This window comes from Peromyscus californicus, unplaced genomic scaffold (genome assembly GCF_007827085.1).
Source record: "Peromyscus californicus insignis strain IS unplaced genomic scaffold, ASM782708v3 Scaffold_3__1_contigs__length_106647218, whole genome shotgun sequence".
In the NCBI taxonomy this organism is placed as follows: domain Eukaryota; kingdom Metazoa; phylum Chordata; class Mammalia; order Rodentia; family Cricetidae; genus Peromyscus; species Peromyscus californicus.
In genome coordinates this window covers 46,527,665-46,547,742 of record NW_026294551.1, presented here as the reverse complement: position 1 = coordinate 46,547,742, position 20,078 = coordinate 46,527,665, and the positions used below count along the sequence as shown (strand labels likewise).

The window sequence follows — 20,078 nt, the reverse complement described above, 5'->3', positions numbered from 1 at the left end:
TATCAAGCTTACTAGCCAAGCTATATTTAGGACCTGGCCCCGTTGGCATGGTTACCATAGGCTAGGCAGGCACAATCAGGGCTCAGGGACCCTCTGCCTTGCTCCCCAAATGGAGTCTCAGTGACTCCCAATACTTCCACATAAAATTCCTAACCCGCCCCCTGGCCACTCTGGGGCCCCACACTCACGTGTAGGACCAGGGTGCTCCGAGTGACTCGGTCAATAGGCTTGTAGAGCAGAGCTGTAAGGAAGGCGGACAAAGGAGACAGGAAATGAAGTCCCAACTCTGGATCACAGAGATGAGCTGTTGACCTTTAATCTGTCTTGTTTCTCCGAATGAATATTCACTCGGAAGCCACGTGGGTTCTGTGGCAACCCATACCTTTGTTTTCACTCCATGGACAGGCCAAATAAAAGGAACAGGGGACACACACAGCTTTGTCCACTCTGGCTCCCTCTCCACCTCAACCAGGCTCTCACAGCTGAAGCGCCCCTGGACCCCATTTACAACCACACAGACATACCCATGGTAGACCCTGCAAGAGTTCAACACACTGTGGTGCCCTTGGGACTCCAGGATGGCGGGAGGCACCTGCCACTTTTCCAGAAAGGATACCTCCCTCATGCCAATCATTCTCATGCTCTTCCAGTCTACGACAGACATACCCAGGTGAGAACCTCACTCTGCATTCATCCTCACATAGTTGGCCTCAGCTCTATGAAAAAAGACTCTTCTTCATGCCCTCGACCCCATCGACATAATCAGCTGAGGGGCCAAAAGGCAAGCTGGATCACCACCAAAAGGCTCCATCCTCAAGCCGGATCACCACCAAAAGGCTCCATCCTCAAGCCAGATCACCACCAAAATGCTCCATCCTCAAGCCAGTGGCAGACTGAGGGGAAAAGACTTCTTGAAGGAATTTGGGTAGAGTCTTGCTACAGAAGCCCCCAAGAAGCTGCAAATCCAAGGTCAGTCAGGTCCCATGTGCCACACTCCTCTGTGACCCAGACAATGAATAATGATCACCGAGATTCATTAGGGAGTGTAGAGGCCGCAACCAGCAGCCCAACACTTCCTGTGTACTGGTCTTCCCAGCCTGGTGGTTCAGTGCTGGCCCTACACCTGGATCTTCAAGTCCTGGGACCAGGCCCTTTGGTATCCTGCCACAGGTGCTCTAAGCAAAATGTTGGCTGAGGAAAGAGAACCCTAAGTGAATGTCCCATAGAACCTGGCCAGATCCTAGGCACTTCACACTTGAACCTCCCCCAAACCAGAGTCCCAAAGCCCTAGATGCCTTGTGAACTGCTAAGCAAACACTTGAGGGGACACCCTGCTGATCTGACGTGTTCTTGAGGTGTGCTAAGCATCCTAGCCCTAGCCCTTGCGTGGCTGCCCATGAGGATCACACACCAGCTCTTAAAAGAAACAGATGTCCCCTCTACACTCCATCGACTAAATGAAGATCTCCAAAGGATAAAAAAGCTATTCTGCTGACATGGACATGTATTAGCAGCCAGAAAACGCTGCTTTATGCAAACGCAACACGTGTAACTTTTTTGTAGCTCTTTCTTAACAGGCCAATTCTAGCTACCCCCTGATGGCCCACAGGGGATGGAGCAGGCAGATTCATGGGTTTGGGGTGTGCCGCACGGTGAGGGAAAAGCTTGGGCATGGGCATGGGTCTCATTTCCGAGGCTGTCTAAGGCACCCCACCCACCTGTGGCTCAAGCATCTGCACCACAGTGGGAAGAGTCAGACTAGAGCCACTGAGACCTGATGGCAGGCACAAGGTCAACAGACAGGCTGGGTGGGCCCAGAGTCCCATCCCCCAGGAAAGCTGACACTGCACCATCATCCTCTGCAGCCCTGTCTGGGTCCCAGGAGGGAGAGGTTTCTGACTAAGCTCAGAGTCTGCAGAAATGGTGGCTCAGGTTTCAGGGGGGCTATTAATACGCCTGAAGTCACCTCAAGAGTCTATCTGACAGGGCCATGGAATGAATTCCGCAGTCCTGGCACTGGCCAAGGGGGATCAGATGGGTGGGAGGGGATCGGGCAAGGAAGGTTGCCCCCAGTGCCTTTGCTCGCCCTGGCTTCTGAATGACCCCCCCTTGCTCCACTGGCCCCGCCCCTTCCTTGTTCCTGGGCTCTGCAGGGCAGCCAATTTTCTTCTCCTGCATCACACTTTCCCCACTCTTCTGGGATAGGTGCCTTCCAACAAGTTGTCTTGCTTGTCTCTCTTCCTCCTCCAGGAAGTCTTCCCTGACCACACCTTTATAAACACCAAAAGGCAGATCACCAATATGAACAAGCTGGTCTCTTCCCAGGTTTCACGGAACTGCCTCGTGGGCACTGTTTCCTGTCATTATAAAGGGACACAATTTTCACTAGCCCACTTTCACAGTGCACACTCAGGCACACGTTACTTGCCTATCATCACAAAGCCATGAGAGGTGGTTGGGCTTTGAATTTTGGTTCACCCATGTGCTTACAACTGGACTATCTTCTTCCTCAAGAGAGAGTGGGGTGGTGGAACTCCACACGTAAGAGTTCTCCATCTACCTAGGTGAGTGCTCACTGTAGAGGCAGCTCCCCATCCTACTTCCCACTTTGAAGCAGACTTCAAAGATTACAGTATCATGAGGACCAAAGAGATCCCTGGACTCCAGGTCTCGGGACTGCTTCAGTAAGACTGAGCTACCTTCTCAGGAGGGAAGAGGGAGCAGAGAGCTGACCCTTTTCCCTTGTTAGAAAACCAGCAGACACTTAACCAGCCCCTCAGCCAGGTCCAGCATTTCCATTTCCTCCCTGACCCGAGAGCAGCGCTTCAAGACCCGCTCTTCACCGGGCCTCAGCCTGTTGGAAGCAGCTGAAGGGCAGCACAAAGGCTGCTCCCACCATGGGCACGGGACACAGAGCAACCTGGGGAACAGGAGGGGGGCGGTGGTCCAGAGCAGCTAGCTCCCTGACATACAGGCCTTTAGGAAAGAGCTGGAAACCTCACCCAGCATCTTTCCTCCAGCAGACTGCCACCCGCCCCCCCCCTCAGTTCAGCCTGTAATGGGAGCCCTAGGTTACCACGGAGATAGGCACGCAGAGTGACTGAGAAGGGTGCAGACAAAACGCCTGGTGGGAGGGAAGAGGAAGGTCCTTCACCAGCTACCTGCCTCCCTGACACACATGGACCCACAGCAGGGAGCCTGGAGGGCGGCATGTGCCCCTCTCACCCTGCCAGAGGGAGGGCAGCATGTGCCCCTCTCACCCTGCCAGAGGCAGCTCAGGTCACCCGCCAGGTCTGGACTCCCTGCCTGCACCTGCTTCGGCATCCTTACGAGCAGGAGCCTGGCTAACAGCATGTGCCCGTCCCAGGACACCTCCTCACCCCAACTGAAGGAACTGAAGGCACAGAGGCTGTTCCAAGTCCCTTCCACTGAAGTGGGCGTGTGACCTTCACAAAGCAGCAGCCGGCCACACCCCCCTCTCGAGCGGACCTTCTGCACTGAGTGTTGGGACCTGGGCTCGGGGTCTTTTAAGGGCTGTTAACACTGCTCGGGGAAAACAACCAGCTAGCTACCCCCTGTTCTCCCAGAGCCGTCCAGAGAGGAGGCAGCATGTGCACTGAGCACACAATACATCGGCTGCTCAGCATCCTCTCTGCTCACGAAACAAAGAAACTCCCAACTTCTCTCTCACGCTCAGGCTGGCGCCCTCGTGCCTTGAGGTGCAGCCGTCCAGACTGTCCCTCTGCTGCTCCCAGCTGTCCTTTGCCCCACCTCAGGCCTTTAGGTACAGCCTCTCACCTTCCTTAGCCTCTTCAGGAAGTTGCTCAATGCCTCTCATGCACGCACATGCTCAACCACCAGGTTCACACACAGCCTCAGGAGTACCTGGACCCTTCTAAGCCTGGACCCTCCTTTTCAAAGGTACTCTGCCCCTCTGCTGTGCAGCCTCTAGATTTCAACTCCAGGCTGACCACAAAAGCAAACCCAAGTGGGTTCAGCCACATGGCCGTCCTCCCTTCCCTGCAGCCCCTAAATCCTGCTGACCAGACTGAAGTCTATTCTCGCCGGGCCCCCAGATGGCTTAAGGCATGGCACTTCCCACGGAGGGGCGCCTGGGTTACCATAGGTGCAGTTACAGCAGAAGCGAATAATGAAGAGGATTTCCATGGCAGCCTCTCTCCCTGCAGCGGGGACCTGCAGCCATTGCTCCAGGCTCCTGGCTCTCCTCAGCACTCCAGCCACTCGGCCACCTTGCTGGCTGCTGCTGCACAACCTCCAGCATCAAGCCGCCGCTTCCTTCCTTCCGAGTGCTCATCCAACAACGGGGAGGGCAGGAGCGTGGAGAGGCAGGAGGAGGAAGGGAGGGGAGGAGGGAGGAGGGACCAAATGCCTGCTGGCATCCTAAGGAGGAGCACGTTTGTAGCTGGCCTGCTGCCTAGGGAGGAGAGGCAGGCAGGCAGGCAGAGACACACAGACACACACACAGACACACACAGACACACACAGACACACACACACACACACACACACACACACACACAGGCCACCACGTTCACACAGCCCATAGTTCACTAAAACAAAGGAAGACAACTGTAATTCAGTCCACTCCCCCAAAGTACCTTCCATGGTGACTGACGTATGGCTGTCCTTAGAGTCCTTGGGACCTTTCACTTTGAGTTCCTGTGAGAAGGAGGAGAAAAATCACTACCAGGTCTGTCCCCCAGCCTCCCTCTCTTATTGGAGAGAAGAGGGGCTTTGAAATTCAGGGTGTAAGTAATGAAGAGTCAGGAAGACAGACTCTGGGAGCCGGAGTTAAGACTGATTACTAGAAAGTTCTGCGGCAAAAAGAACTCCTAAGACCTGCCCCCCCCCCCCCCCCCCCCCCCCCGACCTTGCCTCTAAAGGATGAGTGTGGCCAAGAGCAGGGACCCTCCCCACTGCCAACCGCTCCTCGGGGATGTACATACATTAGCCCTGGGAAGACAGAGCTGAAGTCAATAAGCATTAGGTATGCTGGTTGACCTTTGGGAATGAACACCCTTAAGACAAGAGGGGATCTGCACACCTGGGAATAAGCAGGGAGGAGATGGGCTTGGAGTCCACAGGGCGGGCCAAGCTGAACCCTCCCCACATAAGGACTAACCCAGCCCCAGCCCTGTCGACATTCCCCACTACCTCTCCTGGGACCTATGACAAGTGATCCAGGAATACATTTGGGGAACAGACTTTGGGGACCAGAGATCTTCAGATCTAAACCTCTTCCATCTGCTTTAGACGAAGAGACACCCCAGCCTTTGCCAACAGGACAGTGCAGCCTGAAACTGGAGCTGAAATGCAACCCTCACTAGGCAAGATGAGCCAGAGTCCACAAGAGGCATGTCCTCCTGGGAGGCAAGGGGGCAAGGTGAGGCCAAGGTCATGTGCCCATGTGATGCTGCCTGCTCTGCCTGGAGGGAGGCAAGGCCCACACAGTAGGAGCTCATTTCCTACACATCTCCAGCTGTTTCTAGACAGAGAAAACCCCCAGGAAATGAGCCTGGCATGGGGTGGGGTGGGGGAGGCGGGGTGGTTAACTCAGCTTCTCTAGACTGAGTCTGTCTCTCACTGGTGCCTGGATTCCCTGCTTTAAGGGATTGTGGTCCACACCCCCTCCAGTGCAGCCTAGAGGTATGAAATCACTGCTGCTGCAGAGGAGAAGGACCTAATTGCAGTAATTAAGTGGCAGCGCCAGCAGGAAGCATCAGCGTCATCTCTACTGAGTGAGTCAAGATGAGCAGCCACCTGGCAGAGGGCCATGGGCCTGGCTCTGTCCTCTGGAATAGGCTTTGGGGATTGGGGGGGCGGGGGAGTACTTAATGCATGGATGCAAGGGGGTACTTCTGCATGGATGCACAGAGAACAAGCAGTCAGCCAGGCTAAGAGGGGACTTCACAGTCTCTGGACACTCTCTAGACCATGATGACCTCTGGATACCCAGGGACACAGCAGCCACTGTGAACACACACCAGGGAGTCAGTTCATTCCCAGAGAAGGTGGGATGCTGAAAGGAAGCATCATTTCTCCAGCCTCATGACTTCACCAAGAGGGATTTCCCCACCCTTGTCCTAGGAGGACACTAGGGACAAGAAGTTTCGTCTTGGGAGAAGAAACTGAACACAAGCCTCCTCTCTGCGGCTTCCTATTCTTCTAGAAACTCAACAGAACATGTGCTTCCAGAGGTGAAGCATAAGAGCCATGTGACTGTACACCCAAACCTACAATTTCACATCTGCTTTTTCTAATAATCAAACTGCCATTTTTTCTTTTTTAAAATTTATTTTTATTTATTTATTCAGGCTCTCTATCTTCCCTCCCCCCATCACCATCTCACTTGCTCCTTTTTTTTTTTAATTTATCTTATGTGCATTGATGTAAAGGCGTCAGATCCCCTGGAAATGGAGTTACAGACGGTTGTGAGCTGCCATGTGGGTGCTGGGAATTGAACCCGGGTCCTCTGGAAAAGCAGCCAGTGCTCTTAGCTGCTGAGCCATCTCTCCAGCCCCTCCATCTCTCCCTTTCTTAAGACAGGGTCTCACTATCTATATAGCCCTGGCTGGCCTGGAAGTGGCTATATAGACCAGGCTGGCCTTGAACTCACAGAGATCCACTTGCCTCTGCCTCCTGAGTCCTGGGATTACAGGTGTGTGTCATCAGACCTGGTGTCACATTTTCATTTCCACCTGTCCAACTGCTGCGTGGTCTCTAGACTGATTCCAAGTTAGGTATAATGTGGAATCCCAGCAGTTTCAGGGAATTATGTGTCCCCCTTACTCTTCTAGCACCAAAGCTGGGGAAAGGGGAACTTCAAGGCAGGAAACTTCCAAAACTATAGAAGGACCCCCACCCCCCAGATCCCTCTGAAACAGAGGCTCAGGGAAGTACCCTGAGCTCCAATGGGTACTTCCTCCAAGGCTAGTGCTTAGGAGTGTCACAGGGGTCTTTCTGGATAATGAGCTGAACAGAGCTGAAGGATCCCAGTGAATCAGCCTCTCTCTGCCACTTTCTGGATAGAAATGCCAAAGCCAAGTGGGGCACAGAGGTCCACATCTATAACCCTGGCACCCAGGAGGAATGCTGCAAGTCTGAGGCCAGCCTGGATTAAGTGAGTTCCAGGCCTGTCAAGGATACGTGGTAAGACCTTGTCTCAAAAACCAAACAACAATAATAACAACCAAAGAGTGCCAATGGCAAGTAATTTCCTACCTCTACCATACATAGGTGTAGGAGGGGCAGGCTTGGCTGCAGAGCAGTGGCAGGTATGTTCCTAGCCAAAGGAATCTAAGGGCTTCTTCTGTCCTTAACTGACCCTGGGTGATTCCATGAGACTGAGTCTTAGATCTGCAAGTACTTTTCAAAACTACTTACTTAGTCCAGAGTTCCCCAAACCTCCCTTCCTGAGGGTAAGTCAGGAGCCCATCAGAATGTACTTCTGCCTCTGATCCACCCCCCACCCCCACCCCAGTAAGAAGATACGGGCTATCAGGAGGCTGAGGCAGGAAGATTGTGGCCTGAACTGCACAGAGTGAGAGACAGAGGAGATGCCCGAGAGAGAAGAAAAGAGAAAAGGCGCGCGCTTTCCAAGAAACGAGGAGCCTGAGCACCTGCACTGTAAACAATGCCTCTGGTGATTCCATTTCTAAAATAATGTGTGTGGGTATGTACACAGGAATGCAGGTACCCGAGGAGGGCAGAGGCATCGAATCTGCAGCTGGAATTACAAGTGGTCACCCAACTTGGGTGCTAGAAACCAAACTCAGATCTTCTAAAGAACAGCAGGAGCTTTTAATTGACGGCCAGACCATCATCTTTCCAACCCAACCCCCATCAGGAAAGTTTTGAGATGAGCTAGAGAGGTCCAAAAGGCTCATTCCACAGAAGAAACAAAGGCCGAGGTGGAGAAGTCACGGGGAATATTGCCCCTCCTTTATGTATGTATGTATGTATGTATGTATGTATGTATGTATGTATGTATGTATGTATGTGTTTATGTATTTATGTATTTATTTATTTATTTATTTATTTGCCTCCTCTGCTCTACTTTCTAATCTGAAAAAACAAATCAAACCAATCGATATTCTTGTATTAAGAGGAAAAATGTCAGTTGCAAGAAAGCAAACGTCAAGCTGAGCATTATTGTGGTGAAGAGCTTCCCTGGGGCAAGCCAAGGAGGAATCCATAGACTTGGAGCCCAGGGTGGATGGGGATGGTTGTAGGGAGAGCTGCCTACCTCAGAGATCTTCTGGAACTGGTTGTTGGACTGGCTGCACTTCTCGGCTGTCTCCAGAGCGACTTTATAGTTATCCACAAAGGCTTTGTACACGCCAAGCTGGCTGGCCTGCAGGGAGGAGACGGGATGTGGGGAGTGGAGGGTGACAGTGAGAGGGAGAGAGGGTTAGTGAATGGATGAACGCTGAACCTGAGCTCCTGGAGCCCCCTTAGCACTCAGAACCTCTAACTCAGCTCCAAAAGGCTCACTGGAAACCAGGGGAAAGGCAGAGATGAACATACTACAGTATCCCTTTGAACTTGACAGTTTCCATGGAAACTGGCTCAGCCAATAGGTTAGTAAGGGGGTACTGGGAGTGGGGAGGGCAGGGCAGGGCTTTTGCTGGCATGCCAGAAATTGAATGTATCATAACACTTGGTTTTCTGTAGTGTTGGTTTTTGTTGCTGTTTGTTTGTTTGTTTGTTTGTTTTCCCTTAGTACCATCAAGGTCTCCCAGGCTTGATGCCTTTAATGCCTTACACTTCTTTCACATCTTGGAATTAAACAGAGCAGGGGAGACAAAGCAGCCGGTGGTGGGCATGTGTAGCTCGCTCAGCCTCCTTCTCCATGCTGAGTCCCTTAGGTCCTGTCCCCACCTCCTCAGCTTCCGGGGAGCCAGAACCCCTGCCTCACTACAGACCTGCATGCCCACCTGGACCTAACACACTTGTCCTGACTGGCGAAGCCTCACCTGCCATTATGAGGCAAGGATGGGTCCGTCACCCTTTCTTCAAAAAGGAAAAGTGAGGCTTGGCTAATTTAATTGCTCAAGTATTTATGGCTGCTCAAATATTTTTCTGGGCTGTGTACAAGTATTCCCTCTTGGGAGAACAAAGAGCAGGCAGGCAAATTAAAGCTACAATTCCATGCCATGTCCATTTGAAGAGTCAAAATTGAGAGTCTGATGGCATTAAGCTTTGGTTCGAGCCCTCAGACTATAGTATGTCACTACAACTAATTTGTCAATGACTAATCAAACTGACCATAGGCACAGCGTCAGCCTACGGCTTAGCAAATCTACCATTAACACAAATCACAACACTATGTTGTCTAATACAGTGGCTGTGAGTAACATGAATACTGAACATGTACAATGTGGCCAATGCAAATTGACATATGTTACATGTAAAAACTCCACATTGGTGGCCAGGTGTGGTAACACATCTCTACTCCTAGCATTCAGGAGGCAGAGGCAGATAGGTCTCAAGGCCAACATGGACTACATAGCCACTTTCAGGACAGCCAAGAATACACAGTGAGACCCTATCTCAACAAAAATAAATAAAACAGTAACAAATCCACACTGGATTTCAAGGACTTGGTATATAAAAGAGGATATAAGTTATCCCCTACGTATACATATCTTTATTCATTTGTTTTTTTTTTTTTGAAACAGTGTCTCATGTATTCCAGGCTGGCCTAGGACTTATTATGTAGTTGAGAATGAGCTTGAACTCTTCATCCAATTGCCTCCACCTTCTGAGTCCTGAGATTACAGGCACGTGTCACCATGCCTAGCCCCGCTCCCAATTATTTTTTTAATTCATTTTCTTTTGTATGTGTGGATGTTAACCTGCATCTCTGTCTGTGCACCACATTATAGGCAGTTGTAAGCCACACTATGTGGGTACCGGAAACCAATTCTGGATCGTCTGAAAGAGCAGAAGCGATCTTCACTGCTCAGTCATCACTCCAACCCTTTTACAGTTTTTATTATCTGTATGTGCACGATGGAAGTGTGTTGAGTACAAGTGCTCGTGTGCCACAGCATTCAGGCCAGAAGACAACTTTCAGGGACTGGAGAGATAGCTCAGCAGTTAAGAGCACTGGCTGCTATTCCAAAGGACCCAGGTTCAATTCCTAGCACCCACATAGCAGCTCCCAACTGGCTGTGACTCTTGTCCCAAGTGATCCAAAGCCCTCTTCTAGCCTCAGAGGGCACCTACATGGTGAACACATACACACAGTTAGGCAAATGCTTATATTCATAAAACAGTCAGGAATCAGTTACATCTTTCTATTATTGTAGAATCCAGGGATTGAACTCAGGTCATCTCACCAGCTCTGTGTGTCTCCTTCTCCCTTTTCTCTCTGCTCTTACTGCACCGCCCAGCCAGCCCCAAACGCCTGAGTTCAAGTGATCTTTTTGCCTCAGTCTCCCTGACAGCTGGGAGATCAAGCAGGCGCTGCCACATCCACCCTGTATTTGTTTGTTTTCTGTCTTCCTGGAGATCAAACCCAGAGCTTTGGGTGTGGGAAGCAACCACCTTACCATGGAGCTACTTCCAGTCTTTATTTTTACTTTTAAAAACTGTGGTTCCTAGGACTGGGAACACAGCTAAGTGTGAGAGTTTGCCTGTATGTGTGAGGCCCTGGGTTCAAACCCCACTACTGTTTTTTTTTTTTTTTTAAGTGGCTACTAGGACATTGTGAGACCAGCAAGCCAGCACAGTGGGCAACATAGCTTATTGCATTTAGTTCGGTTCCTAACCCTCAGTTGGTAAGAATCAACTCCTGAAAGTTGCCCCCTCTGACCTCCGCACGTGCACCATGGCTGCCTCCACATCTATACTCTCTCTCACACACAATAATAATTAATAAAATAATGAAAAATTATATGTGGCTCACAACCTATTTCCATTGGCTAATAACTGCTCTTAAAAAACCTAGACATGATCGTGCCCAAGGAGGCCTGAGCAAGAATACTCACAGCCTCCTTCCTTCTTCCCTATGGCCAGAGAGCTGAACAAATGCTCCCAAACACAGAAACTCTGCTAGACACAGTCCAGATGAGTGAACACCGATGCGTGTCAAAGGCAAGTGGTGGCTGAATTGCAAAATGCTTGCACACACGCACTTGCACATTCTAAAAGTGCATGCAGTATCACAAGAATATGAAGTATCAAAAATACAAACTGCAGTCTCTACAACTCCACATCCAATTCCCAGCAAGCTGCTTCAAGAGGAAAAGGGAAAGGAGGAGCAGACTTTACCTTTGTTTAGAATTCTTCATATGTTCTTAATTTTGTTTATTGTGTAACAGACAGGGTCTCATGGAGCTCAGGCTAGTCTCAAATTCCTTATGTAGCCAGGGATGACCTTGAACTCCTGATCTTTCTGTTTCCACCTTCCAAGCGCTGGAATTACAGATGTGCACCACCAGGCCTTACACCTGACTCCTCTTTTTACTTTCCATTTGGAGATAAAGTCTCACTCACTAAGTTGCCCAGTCTGGCCTTGAACTTGTAATTCTCCTGCCTCAGCCTCCTGGCTAAAACTTAATTTTTATTAGAAAGTTTTACTAGGGGAGGGACCAACAAGATGACTCACCGGGTAAAGGCTCTTGCCACATAGCCTGGTGACCGGAATTTGATCCCCAGAATCCATGTAATGGTGGAAGGAGAAAACAGACTGTATATACCCTTCCCCGATTGCCCACACACATTATGCAGTCACACGGATGATGATGATGATGATGATAATAATAATAATGTTTTATGAAGGGAGGGAGGAGGAAGAAGAGGATAAAATAATAGAAAAAAGGAAACATTTCTCTGCTGATCCTAACATCTGTCACTCTGAGAGCTGCAGGCACAGTTGTCTACTCTACTACCCTCTAGATTTCCTGGTTTAAGTTTTTTCTCAACGAAGCAGCAAAAGGACACAGCTGCTGCAGGCTTCCTCGGGAGCTTCTACTTCCATCCAAGGTGCCGGGAATGTGTGCTGCTCCTGTGCCCCACTCATCAAGATCACTCTGTTCCTTCAGGACACAAAGGCTGGGCAGGGGCAGGGTGTAGTGTGTCTGTCAGTAAAGTCTAGCGCCACCCAGGGAGGAGAGGCCCTGCCTGGAAGCTGCTGAGGCTGCCCTTGGGATGGGTAAGCCAGAGAGGAGTTTGAACTGGGAGGCTGGAGAGGACAAAGGCCCAAGGAAAGCTCCCGGCAGAGGGCTCAAGTGCGCTTTTCTCCAGGTGCTCCAAGCCTCAGAAGACATCCCAGACAGACACTTCCGAAGTCAGCACAATCTTCCAGGAAGGGTTCCTGTACCCTCTCTTCTCATGATTTCTTTTTCTTTTTTTTGTTTGAGTGTCTCCCGTATCCCAGCCTGGTCTCAAACTCACTATGCAGCCACGGTGCCTGTTGCCTCCAGAGTGCAAGGATTACAGGTGTGGCTCACCACACCCAGTTTTATTTAGAGAAAGGGACTGAACTCAGGCCTTCCTGCAAGCTAGGCAAACACTCAAGAGGCTGAGCTACACCCTGGTCTCCTGTATTACCACGAGAAAGACAAAGCATGGGGATGTGTGTGTTGCTACCCTCTTGTGACCCAGAAGCCACCTGTGTGCGGGGGTCATGGGCCATGCCAGGTTCTTTCATCTCCATAGTTATCTGAGGCTGGAAGGCCAGAGGCCCGGCCTGCCAGGGTCATTAACTGGGAAGTGCAGGTTGCCTGGAAACAGGAGTCTGGCACTGGAGTGATCTCATAAAACAAACAGCAGAGATGCTAATTCCCTCCTCTTGTTAATGGATAATCAAATACCCAGAGACTTCATCTGAAATAAACTGTCTCCAGATGCCTAGCTTGCCCTGGCTCCACCCAGGCCTCGCCAAGCAGGCAGCCTCAGGGTGGCAGGCATCAGTTCATGATGCTGGGGGTTCGGGACAGTGGGAAGCAAATTCATAACCAGACCAGTGGAGCTAAGACCTAGCGGACTCTGGGGAGAAATAATACAGACAAATTGGTAAAAAAAGCTATGCGTGGTAGCTCACACCTGCTGTCCCAGCACTTGGGAGGTTGAGGCAGAAGGATAGTTGCAAGTTCAAGGTCACCCTGGGTTACAGAGACCCTGCACCAAAAAGCAACAGAAACGTCAAACGGGAGAGCTCTGCCTCTCCGCGCTGGCCACCTGTCCTCCCTCCCATCAGGGTTGGTTGTTTTCTGTGAAGGTTGAGAAGTGGCTGCCCCATGCCAGTCATCTCAGACTTCTGTGAACAGGGAAAGATGACTAGGTATTTACCATGCCTGCACCGGGGGAAGCAGCCGGTCCCCTACAACCAGAAGTATGGCATTCTGGGAAATGACACCTTCCGGAGTACTACCTCTTCCTAAAACAGCAGTAATGACAACAGCAACCGCAGCAGGCCTCTCCAGTTATTAACTCACTCCTGCCAATAATCCAACTGACTGTTAATACCCCTCTTTACAGAGGAGGAAGCTGAGAATAGGAGGCAGGGTAAGCTGTCCCAGGATCATCTGCGGCAGAGCTGGGATTCCAACCCAGCTGTGACCTGGCTCTGGCTGTGCTTGTCCCCACAACACTTGTGGTCTTAAAAACATGGCTGTCAGGACACAGGTATCTCGGACACTCAAGTTCTCCCCAGCCTCAATCAAGGTCACAGTGCATCTATCCATCCATTCACTCATCATCCATCACTGGGGTGGTTCTGGGAGTCTAATGAGAAGAATATACAGATTGTTCCAGAGTTTATAGCTTCAGGGGACAGGCAGTTATAAGTGTTCATGAGGGACAAACACAGGGCCTGAAAAAGCTTCTCTGAGGTCATTCTAACTTGAGACTAGACCAAGAAAAGCCAGGCAGAGAGGGAAGGTCATTTTACGTAGACAAAGCCACAAGTCTGTAGAGGTCGGGAAGTGCCTTGGTATAAAGGGGACTTAGAGCTAGGGGAGAGAGTGTCATGGAAGCCTTGGCAACCAGAGAACTTCTGTGAACACCTTCCAACACTGAGCCTTTGCTCTTGCCCTCCGAGCAGCGGCACATAAAGCCGGCTGTTGGTGCTCTCTGCTCTGGGGATCAACCACATTCGTCAGGACCTATCATTCCAGCTGTTTCACTGTGCAAGGGCAGCAGTGGCTGCAGGGGCCTCCCAAGGTCTCAGGTGAGCTGTCCTTCTCCTGAAGCCTGTCACATGCTTCTTTGTTCACAGAGTGGCAGAGGACCTGCACCCTGGTAGAGGAAGCTCCTCCATTCCAGCACTCAAAGGAACTATCATACACACAAAAACAGCATTCCCCGAAATACTCACACACCCGACCTGTCTCCACTGCTGTGCCTAGAAGCACTTTCAGGGCTCTGCTAGGCTGGGGCTGGGGCTAAAGAGCCAAGCTCAGCTGCCTGAAAGAACACGGGCCTAGACTGGCCTCCAAGGGCTTAGAGATGACCTAGGCCTAAAGAAGGCCAAGAGGGCTAGAGTGACCAGTCCTCTCCCAAGGTCCTATTCCACCATGACACCAGTCTGTCATGGAGACATGCCCTTGGGGGAAACTCACCAGCTTCTGGAAAAGGTGGCCCATGGTGACTTGGCTGTCCCATTGCTGCACCTTGGGGCAGAGGTTGTCGTAGAACTCCTTGTGGATCTCGTAAATATCCTGGATCTTGTAGAAGATGGTCTCGATCTGCTGGATGGTGAGCACGGGCTGGGAGGTGGTGGCTGTGGCCTTCAGGGGTTTCATGGGCTGAAGAGGGACAAAGTGCAGAGGTGGGGATGAATGAACCAGAGCGTTGGCAGGTCCCAGGCAGATTGTGACCCTAATTAACATGCAATGCCGCCCAAGTCCTGCCTAGACAAGGCCGCTGAAGGCGGAGCACCTTGAACAGTTTCTCTCTCAGAGTTGTCGTCCGTCGCAGGTCCCAACAAGCCATTTGCAAAGAGAGGGAACCTGACAGAAGCAATCTGCCAGGGCAGCCACGGCACATCCCTTCCCCCATCGGAGCTCACAACCTCTGGCCCCTGGCTGCTATGTGTTCACTGTTCCATTTAACAGGTCCCTGGTCTCTTCCCCAACAGCCTCCTGCCCCAGTCATAAGCCTCTTCGTCACGCTTCAGTGGAAGGGAGTGTTGCCTGGGAGGCCAGCTCCTTAGCTGCTTCCTTTTGAGAAACAGAAGGCGGTTCTCGTACTCAGGGGGTCAAACCGTGAAGAGACTCAAGACCAGCTCAAGCCAGGTCTGTAATGGTAGCACTCCAGAGGCTGAGGCAGGAGGACTGCACACAGACCAGCCTGTGCGACACAACGAGAGCCCGTCTCAACAAAACCAAACCACTGGCTCAGATTCACTGCTATCTCGGCTCTAGTCACTTGGTAAGGGAGAGGAGCAGGGACGACATGCCACCCTCCAACTTCCCACATCCGTGGCAGACACGCAGACACGGCTAAGTGAGCAGGATCTTTCCCACAGCGTGTGGTTTTGGTCTCAAGACTCTTTCTCAATGCCTGTTGACATGAAAATGAAAGCAACCTGTCCCCCTTGCTTATCTGCACCAAGATCATCCGGGCCCACAAGCGGAAGGGGCAGTGACTTGGTAACTCAGCCGCCCCTAAGCACTGCCTGGGATAAGGGGGCTTTGGGTGCACTCTCCTCAGAAAGAGCCTTTGGTGTTTTCTAAATCACCCACAATGAGGCTGAGCACCATGGTGCGTGCCTGTGGTCCGTCCCCGCTGCTCAGGAGGCTGAGGCAGAAGGATTGCACAACTATGAGCGTTTGATAACAGCCTGGAAACAAAGGGAAACCCCCGCCTCAAATTTTAAAAAATGAACCAAGACTATACCCCAGTGGGTCAGCAGCGGACACACAGGCAGGGAGGACACACCTAACCAAAGGAGAGCAGCCTGTGTTAGATACGGCTAACACTCTTCTATCTGACGGCAGTATGGAAAGGGTTCTCCAATAGCCTGTGTTTCCCTGCAGACCCAGGAGCAGTGGGGAGAGGAGAGGGGTCCAGCCTGGGCTTACTGGGGCTGTCGACTCTCACAGGATGACGTCGTGAGCTGTCTAACAAGAGAGGCACGCTAGCAGAGAGTGGGTAAAGCAACTGCTGGGATCACCCCACTGCTGGGATCACCCCACTGCTGGGATCACCCCACTGCTGGGATCACCCCCTCTGAGGGAAAGAAAGCAGGCTCCCTCTATGATAGGACAGCCAGCCTGAGCTGGTCACAGGAGCCAGCCTCCCAACTGTACTCCATCTTCCTTCTGATGGTGGCTAAGCCCGCATCTGTCCACGAGAGAAGTCTCAAATACCCAGATGGTATCTGACTTCTGACTTTCTTTGTCCTTCACAAAGTCCAGATACGATGACAAAGCCAGGGCCAAGAAGACCCACTGACCCTCTTGACACTAGAGCCAAGTAGCCTTCAGTACCAAGTCCTTGCTAGAGGACAGGATGGGAGTCAAGCTGGGTCAGGCCAGGCAGTGTGGCCTGGAGCCCAGAGCCTGCCATTTAATAGCTGTGGGCAAATCACTCCCCATTTCTGGGTGTGTTATCACTTCACTAGCAGACTCTGTTGGACTGACATGGTATTACTTTCTCAAGTCACACATTACCTAAAGTATCTAGGGAGATGGCTCAGCAGCTGAGATTGCTTCCTGCTCCTGCAGAGGACCTGGGTTCAATCCTCAGCACCCACACGATGGCTTGCAACCACCTGTAACTCCAGTTCCAGGGGATCTGATGACCTCTTCTTGTCTCTAGCTGGTGCGTGCATGTGGTGCACATAAACTCATGCAGACATGCACATATACATATAAAAATAATAAATAAATCTTTTAAAAAAAAAACCAAAGTATCTATTACATGTTTGGCATATAGAAGACAAGCAATATTGTGAAAACTGAACCAAGTGCTGGACATGAGGGCGATCCCTAACACCCAGTGGTATACCTGGAACACATACAATCCCAGACCTCACGGGGTTTCCAGTCAAGCAGAGGAGACAAATGAAACACAAGGAAATGATCCAGCATCTAATTATACACACTAGTGAGTGCAACGAAGAAAATAAGGAGAGGACCCCCGAGGCAGGATGGTCAGATGGCTTCTCCAAAGAGGGGACATTTACTCTGAGACAGAAACAGGGCGGCCTAAGGGGCTCACACTCATCAAGATTTCCTTGATGGCTGATCTGGGGTCAGAAACAGGCTCGGGCAAGGAGAGGAGCAGGGCTGAGGCAGGGCTGGATGCATCGCGGAGGGCGGCCATGCAGAGGGAAGTACAGCTTTGACCACACAACTGACCATGCGTTCTGCAGGGGGATTTAAGCAGAGGGAGTGACACAAGCCTAGTATGTGGGAGATCATTTTGATGATCCCTGATCTCCTTCCTTAAGAACATTAGACTCTATTTGAAAAACGGACTGGAACAAATCAAACCACTTGGTAGCGGCCAGCGTGAGGCAGGATAATCCAAACTTGGACTGTAAATCCCAACCAAGTGGTTCCAGGACTGGACTGGAGCAGCGAGGTTAAGGCTTCATGGAGGAGGTACAAGGAATGGGGCCTCTGAAGCTGGGGAGAGCTGAGCAGGTGGAGAGCTGCATGAACACAAGGGAGCAGGAGGAACCAGGAGGAAGGCATGGCGTTCTCTCTTGCCCAAGTGGAAGGATACAAGGGACTCCCCTGCAGATGTGACGTAACAGGCTACCCTTTCCATCTCATCTAAGACCCAATGGACAGGTACAAATCGCCACTCATCCTTGTACCATGGCACCATCCCCACTCTGGAGGGAGCCGAGGAAGGAGGAGAACAGTCCTGGTAAGGTTAAGATTTCTCAGAAGCAGGCTGCTAGGGAAGCTACCTCCTACGCCAAGACAGGCCCAACAGCTCTGCTTCCTCCTAAACTTCCCACTGTCTACAAAAGGGGAAGAAAAGTCGTCTAACCAGGACCAGTCACATGGACCAGCCTGCACTGGAGGCATGAGACTTTCTCACCAGATGAAGGACGTTTGCTCTCACCCCCATCCTCCACAGGAAGGGGGAAGGAAGGGCTGGCTGGTCCTCAGTCAGTTATTTTTATCTGAAGATTCACATATAGGCCTCTGGGCCAGGAGGGGCTCAGAGGCCAGTCCCCTCTCACTGAGCTTTGACTCAACACTGCCAGGAGGGCCAGGGAGCTAGTACACCAGCTACCTCCACTCTCTTCCCTGGGCCAGCTGTATGGCAAGGCTGAGAGAGAGGCTGTGAGAACTCTCAGAGAGAACCCCTGGGTGACCTCAACTCCAACCCTGGGAGCTTCTCCCAAGGACAGGGCTGGGCCTCCCATAGTCATGTCTACTTAGTCCTCCAGCAAGTGGCCTTTCGAAACAGGAGAAAGAAATCTGCCCACTTCCTCCACCTCCCGTGGAGGCTTGGTCCCTGCCAGGCGCAGTTACTAACCTAGCCTTGGTTGCGTCTTGGAGCTCAGGGAGGTGCAGTTAACCTATCACACAGATAAGCAGGCGGAGATGCCCTAGGACTACAGACCCAAACAGCCAAAATGAAAGGCTAAGAGAAGGAGGCAATGGGGCTAGCTGTGGCAAACCATGGCTTCAAGGTGGGTTGGACTGTAGGCAACAGTCCACACCCGTACAGGACACATGTAGAACTACAATCCATTTAGTTTTCTCTTCTTTCTTTTACAGCCCCTACCCCCTCCTCCACAAAAAAACCTGGGTTCCCAGACCTCAAGAGTAACAGACAGGCATCAGTTAGGAACAGTGACTTGGAGAAGATTACTAAACCTGGCTCCAGCCGACACCCAGGGCTGGGAACAGAGCCCCGGTGTGACTTTCCTGTCTGTGTGTTCTCTGTCTGCCTGTGTGTACAGTTTTGGGTACACAGGCCTAGTCCTTTGCATACCAGGAAGCATGAGGGGGAAACAGACACTCTGCACTTCCAAGTCACTTTCCATTTTGAAGGCACTCCCTGAGGGATAAGGGGACCTGTGGTTAGAGGAGGGGAGAGAAAGCCGAAGGAAGGAAGGAACGCTTTTGCCTCTAAGCTAGACCACCCAGGGAAAAGCAGCATTGAGCTCCTCAGTGGCAGAGAGGGGAGGCCTCCCAATTTGTGAAGGAGGGAGGGAGGAGTCCTTATCTTTCAGGTTTATCCCGGGAACAGAGGCTGGGGAGAGCCCAGCCCACCCACTCCCTGGGTCTTCCAGCAATAAAACCTTCCACCCCTCTCTCTGTCTCTCCGGCTCCTGAGCGGCCAGAGTGAACAGGGTGGGAGTGGCAGAGTGTGCAAATGCACAGCACAGTCGTGCCTTTGGGGCAGGAGCTGTTAGGAAGGTGTGGCAGGGAGATGCTGTCCTGGCTCCTAAATCTATCTTTGCCCAGATGAGAACATCTCATGAAGGAGGTTGGAATGTAAGAGAGGCATGCCTCTCAGGGGTACCTCCTCCTCCATTGGGGTGTGTATGTGGGGGAGGGTAGCCCAAAGCCTCCTGCAGCCTCTAGAGTGCTGGGATTACAGGCACATACCATTATACTTGGCAAGACATCAATTTTCACACCCACTGTTATCTAGAACACAGGAGGCAGAAGCAGGAAGATAGTTCCAAGTTTGGGGTCAGCCTGATCGACATTGCAAGACCCTGGCTCAAAACAAAACCAAAAGGTACACAGGAGCCTTCCCTGTCTTTGCTCAACTCTGTAGGAAATAGTAAGCCTGCCAGGTAACACACAGGCCCCTTTCTAAGAACTGAATACAGTTCATGATCCTCACTGCAGTCCCATGCAGAGGGTACTACTTGTGAACCCAGACTGCAGATGGAAACACAAAGCACACGTCTTCTCACTGTGTGCAGGTAAGGTGTAAAGTGGGGCTCACAGGCAGGCAGTCCGGTCCCTGTCAGACCTGCATTCTGCTAGTAATACAGCTTTGGATACAGCGACCCCAGGTCTGGCTGCCTCCTGTCTTTAGTACCCAGCACTGGACTAGGTCCCAAAGGATCACCTGATCTTCTCAATCCAGAGAGCGGGAGAGGTGCCAACTGTTTTGCT

General features: G+C 51.4%; 1 protein-coding gene across 5 annotated transcripts in view; it reads right to left on the bottom strand.

Annotated features, from left to right (window-relative positions):
* Positions 1-20,078, bottom strand: part of Abr (ABR activator of RhoGEF and GTPase) — a 205,111-nt gene that overhangs the window by 49,992 nt on the left and 135,041 nt on the right. For 4 of the 5 annotated variants that reach the window (XM_052755997.1, XM_052756000.1, XM_052755998.1 and 1 more), the window contains 4 exons: positions 14,592-14,777; positions 8,267-8,374; positions 4,620-4,680; positions 189-241 (listed from right to left, as the gene is read on the bottom strand). In XM_052755997.1, coding sequence (XP_052611957.1) covers positions 189-241; positions 4,620-4,680; positions 8,267-8,374; positions 14,592-14,777 — 408 coding nt within the window. Of the gene's footprint in view, positions 1-188; positions 242-4,121; positions 4,242-4,619; positions 4,681-8,266; positions 8,375-14,591; positions 14,778-20,078 lie in introns of those variants that run through there. The other variant, XM_052756001.1, reaches the window with a different exon arrangement.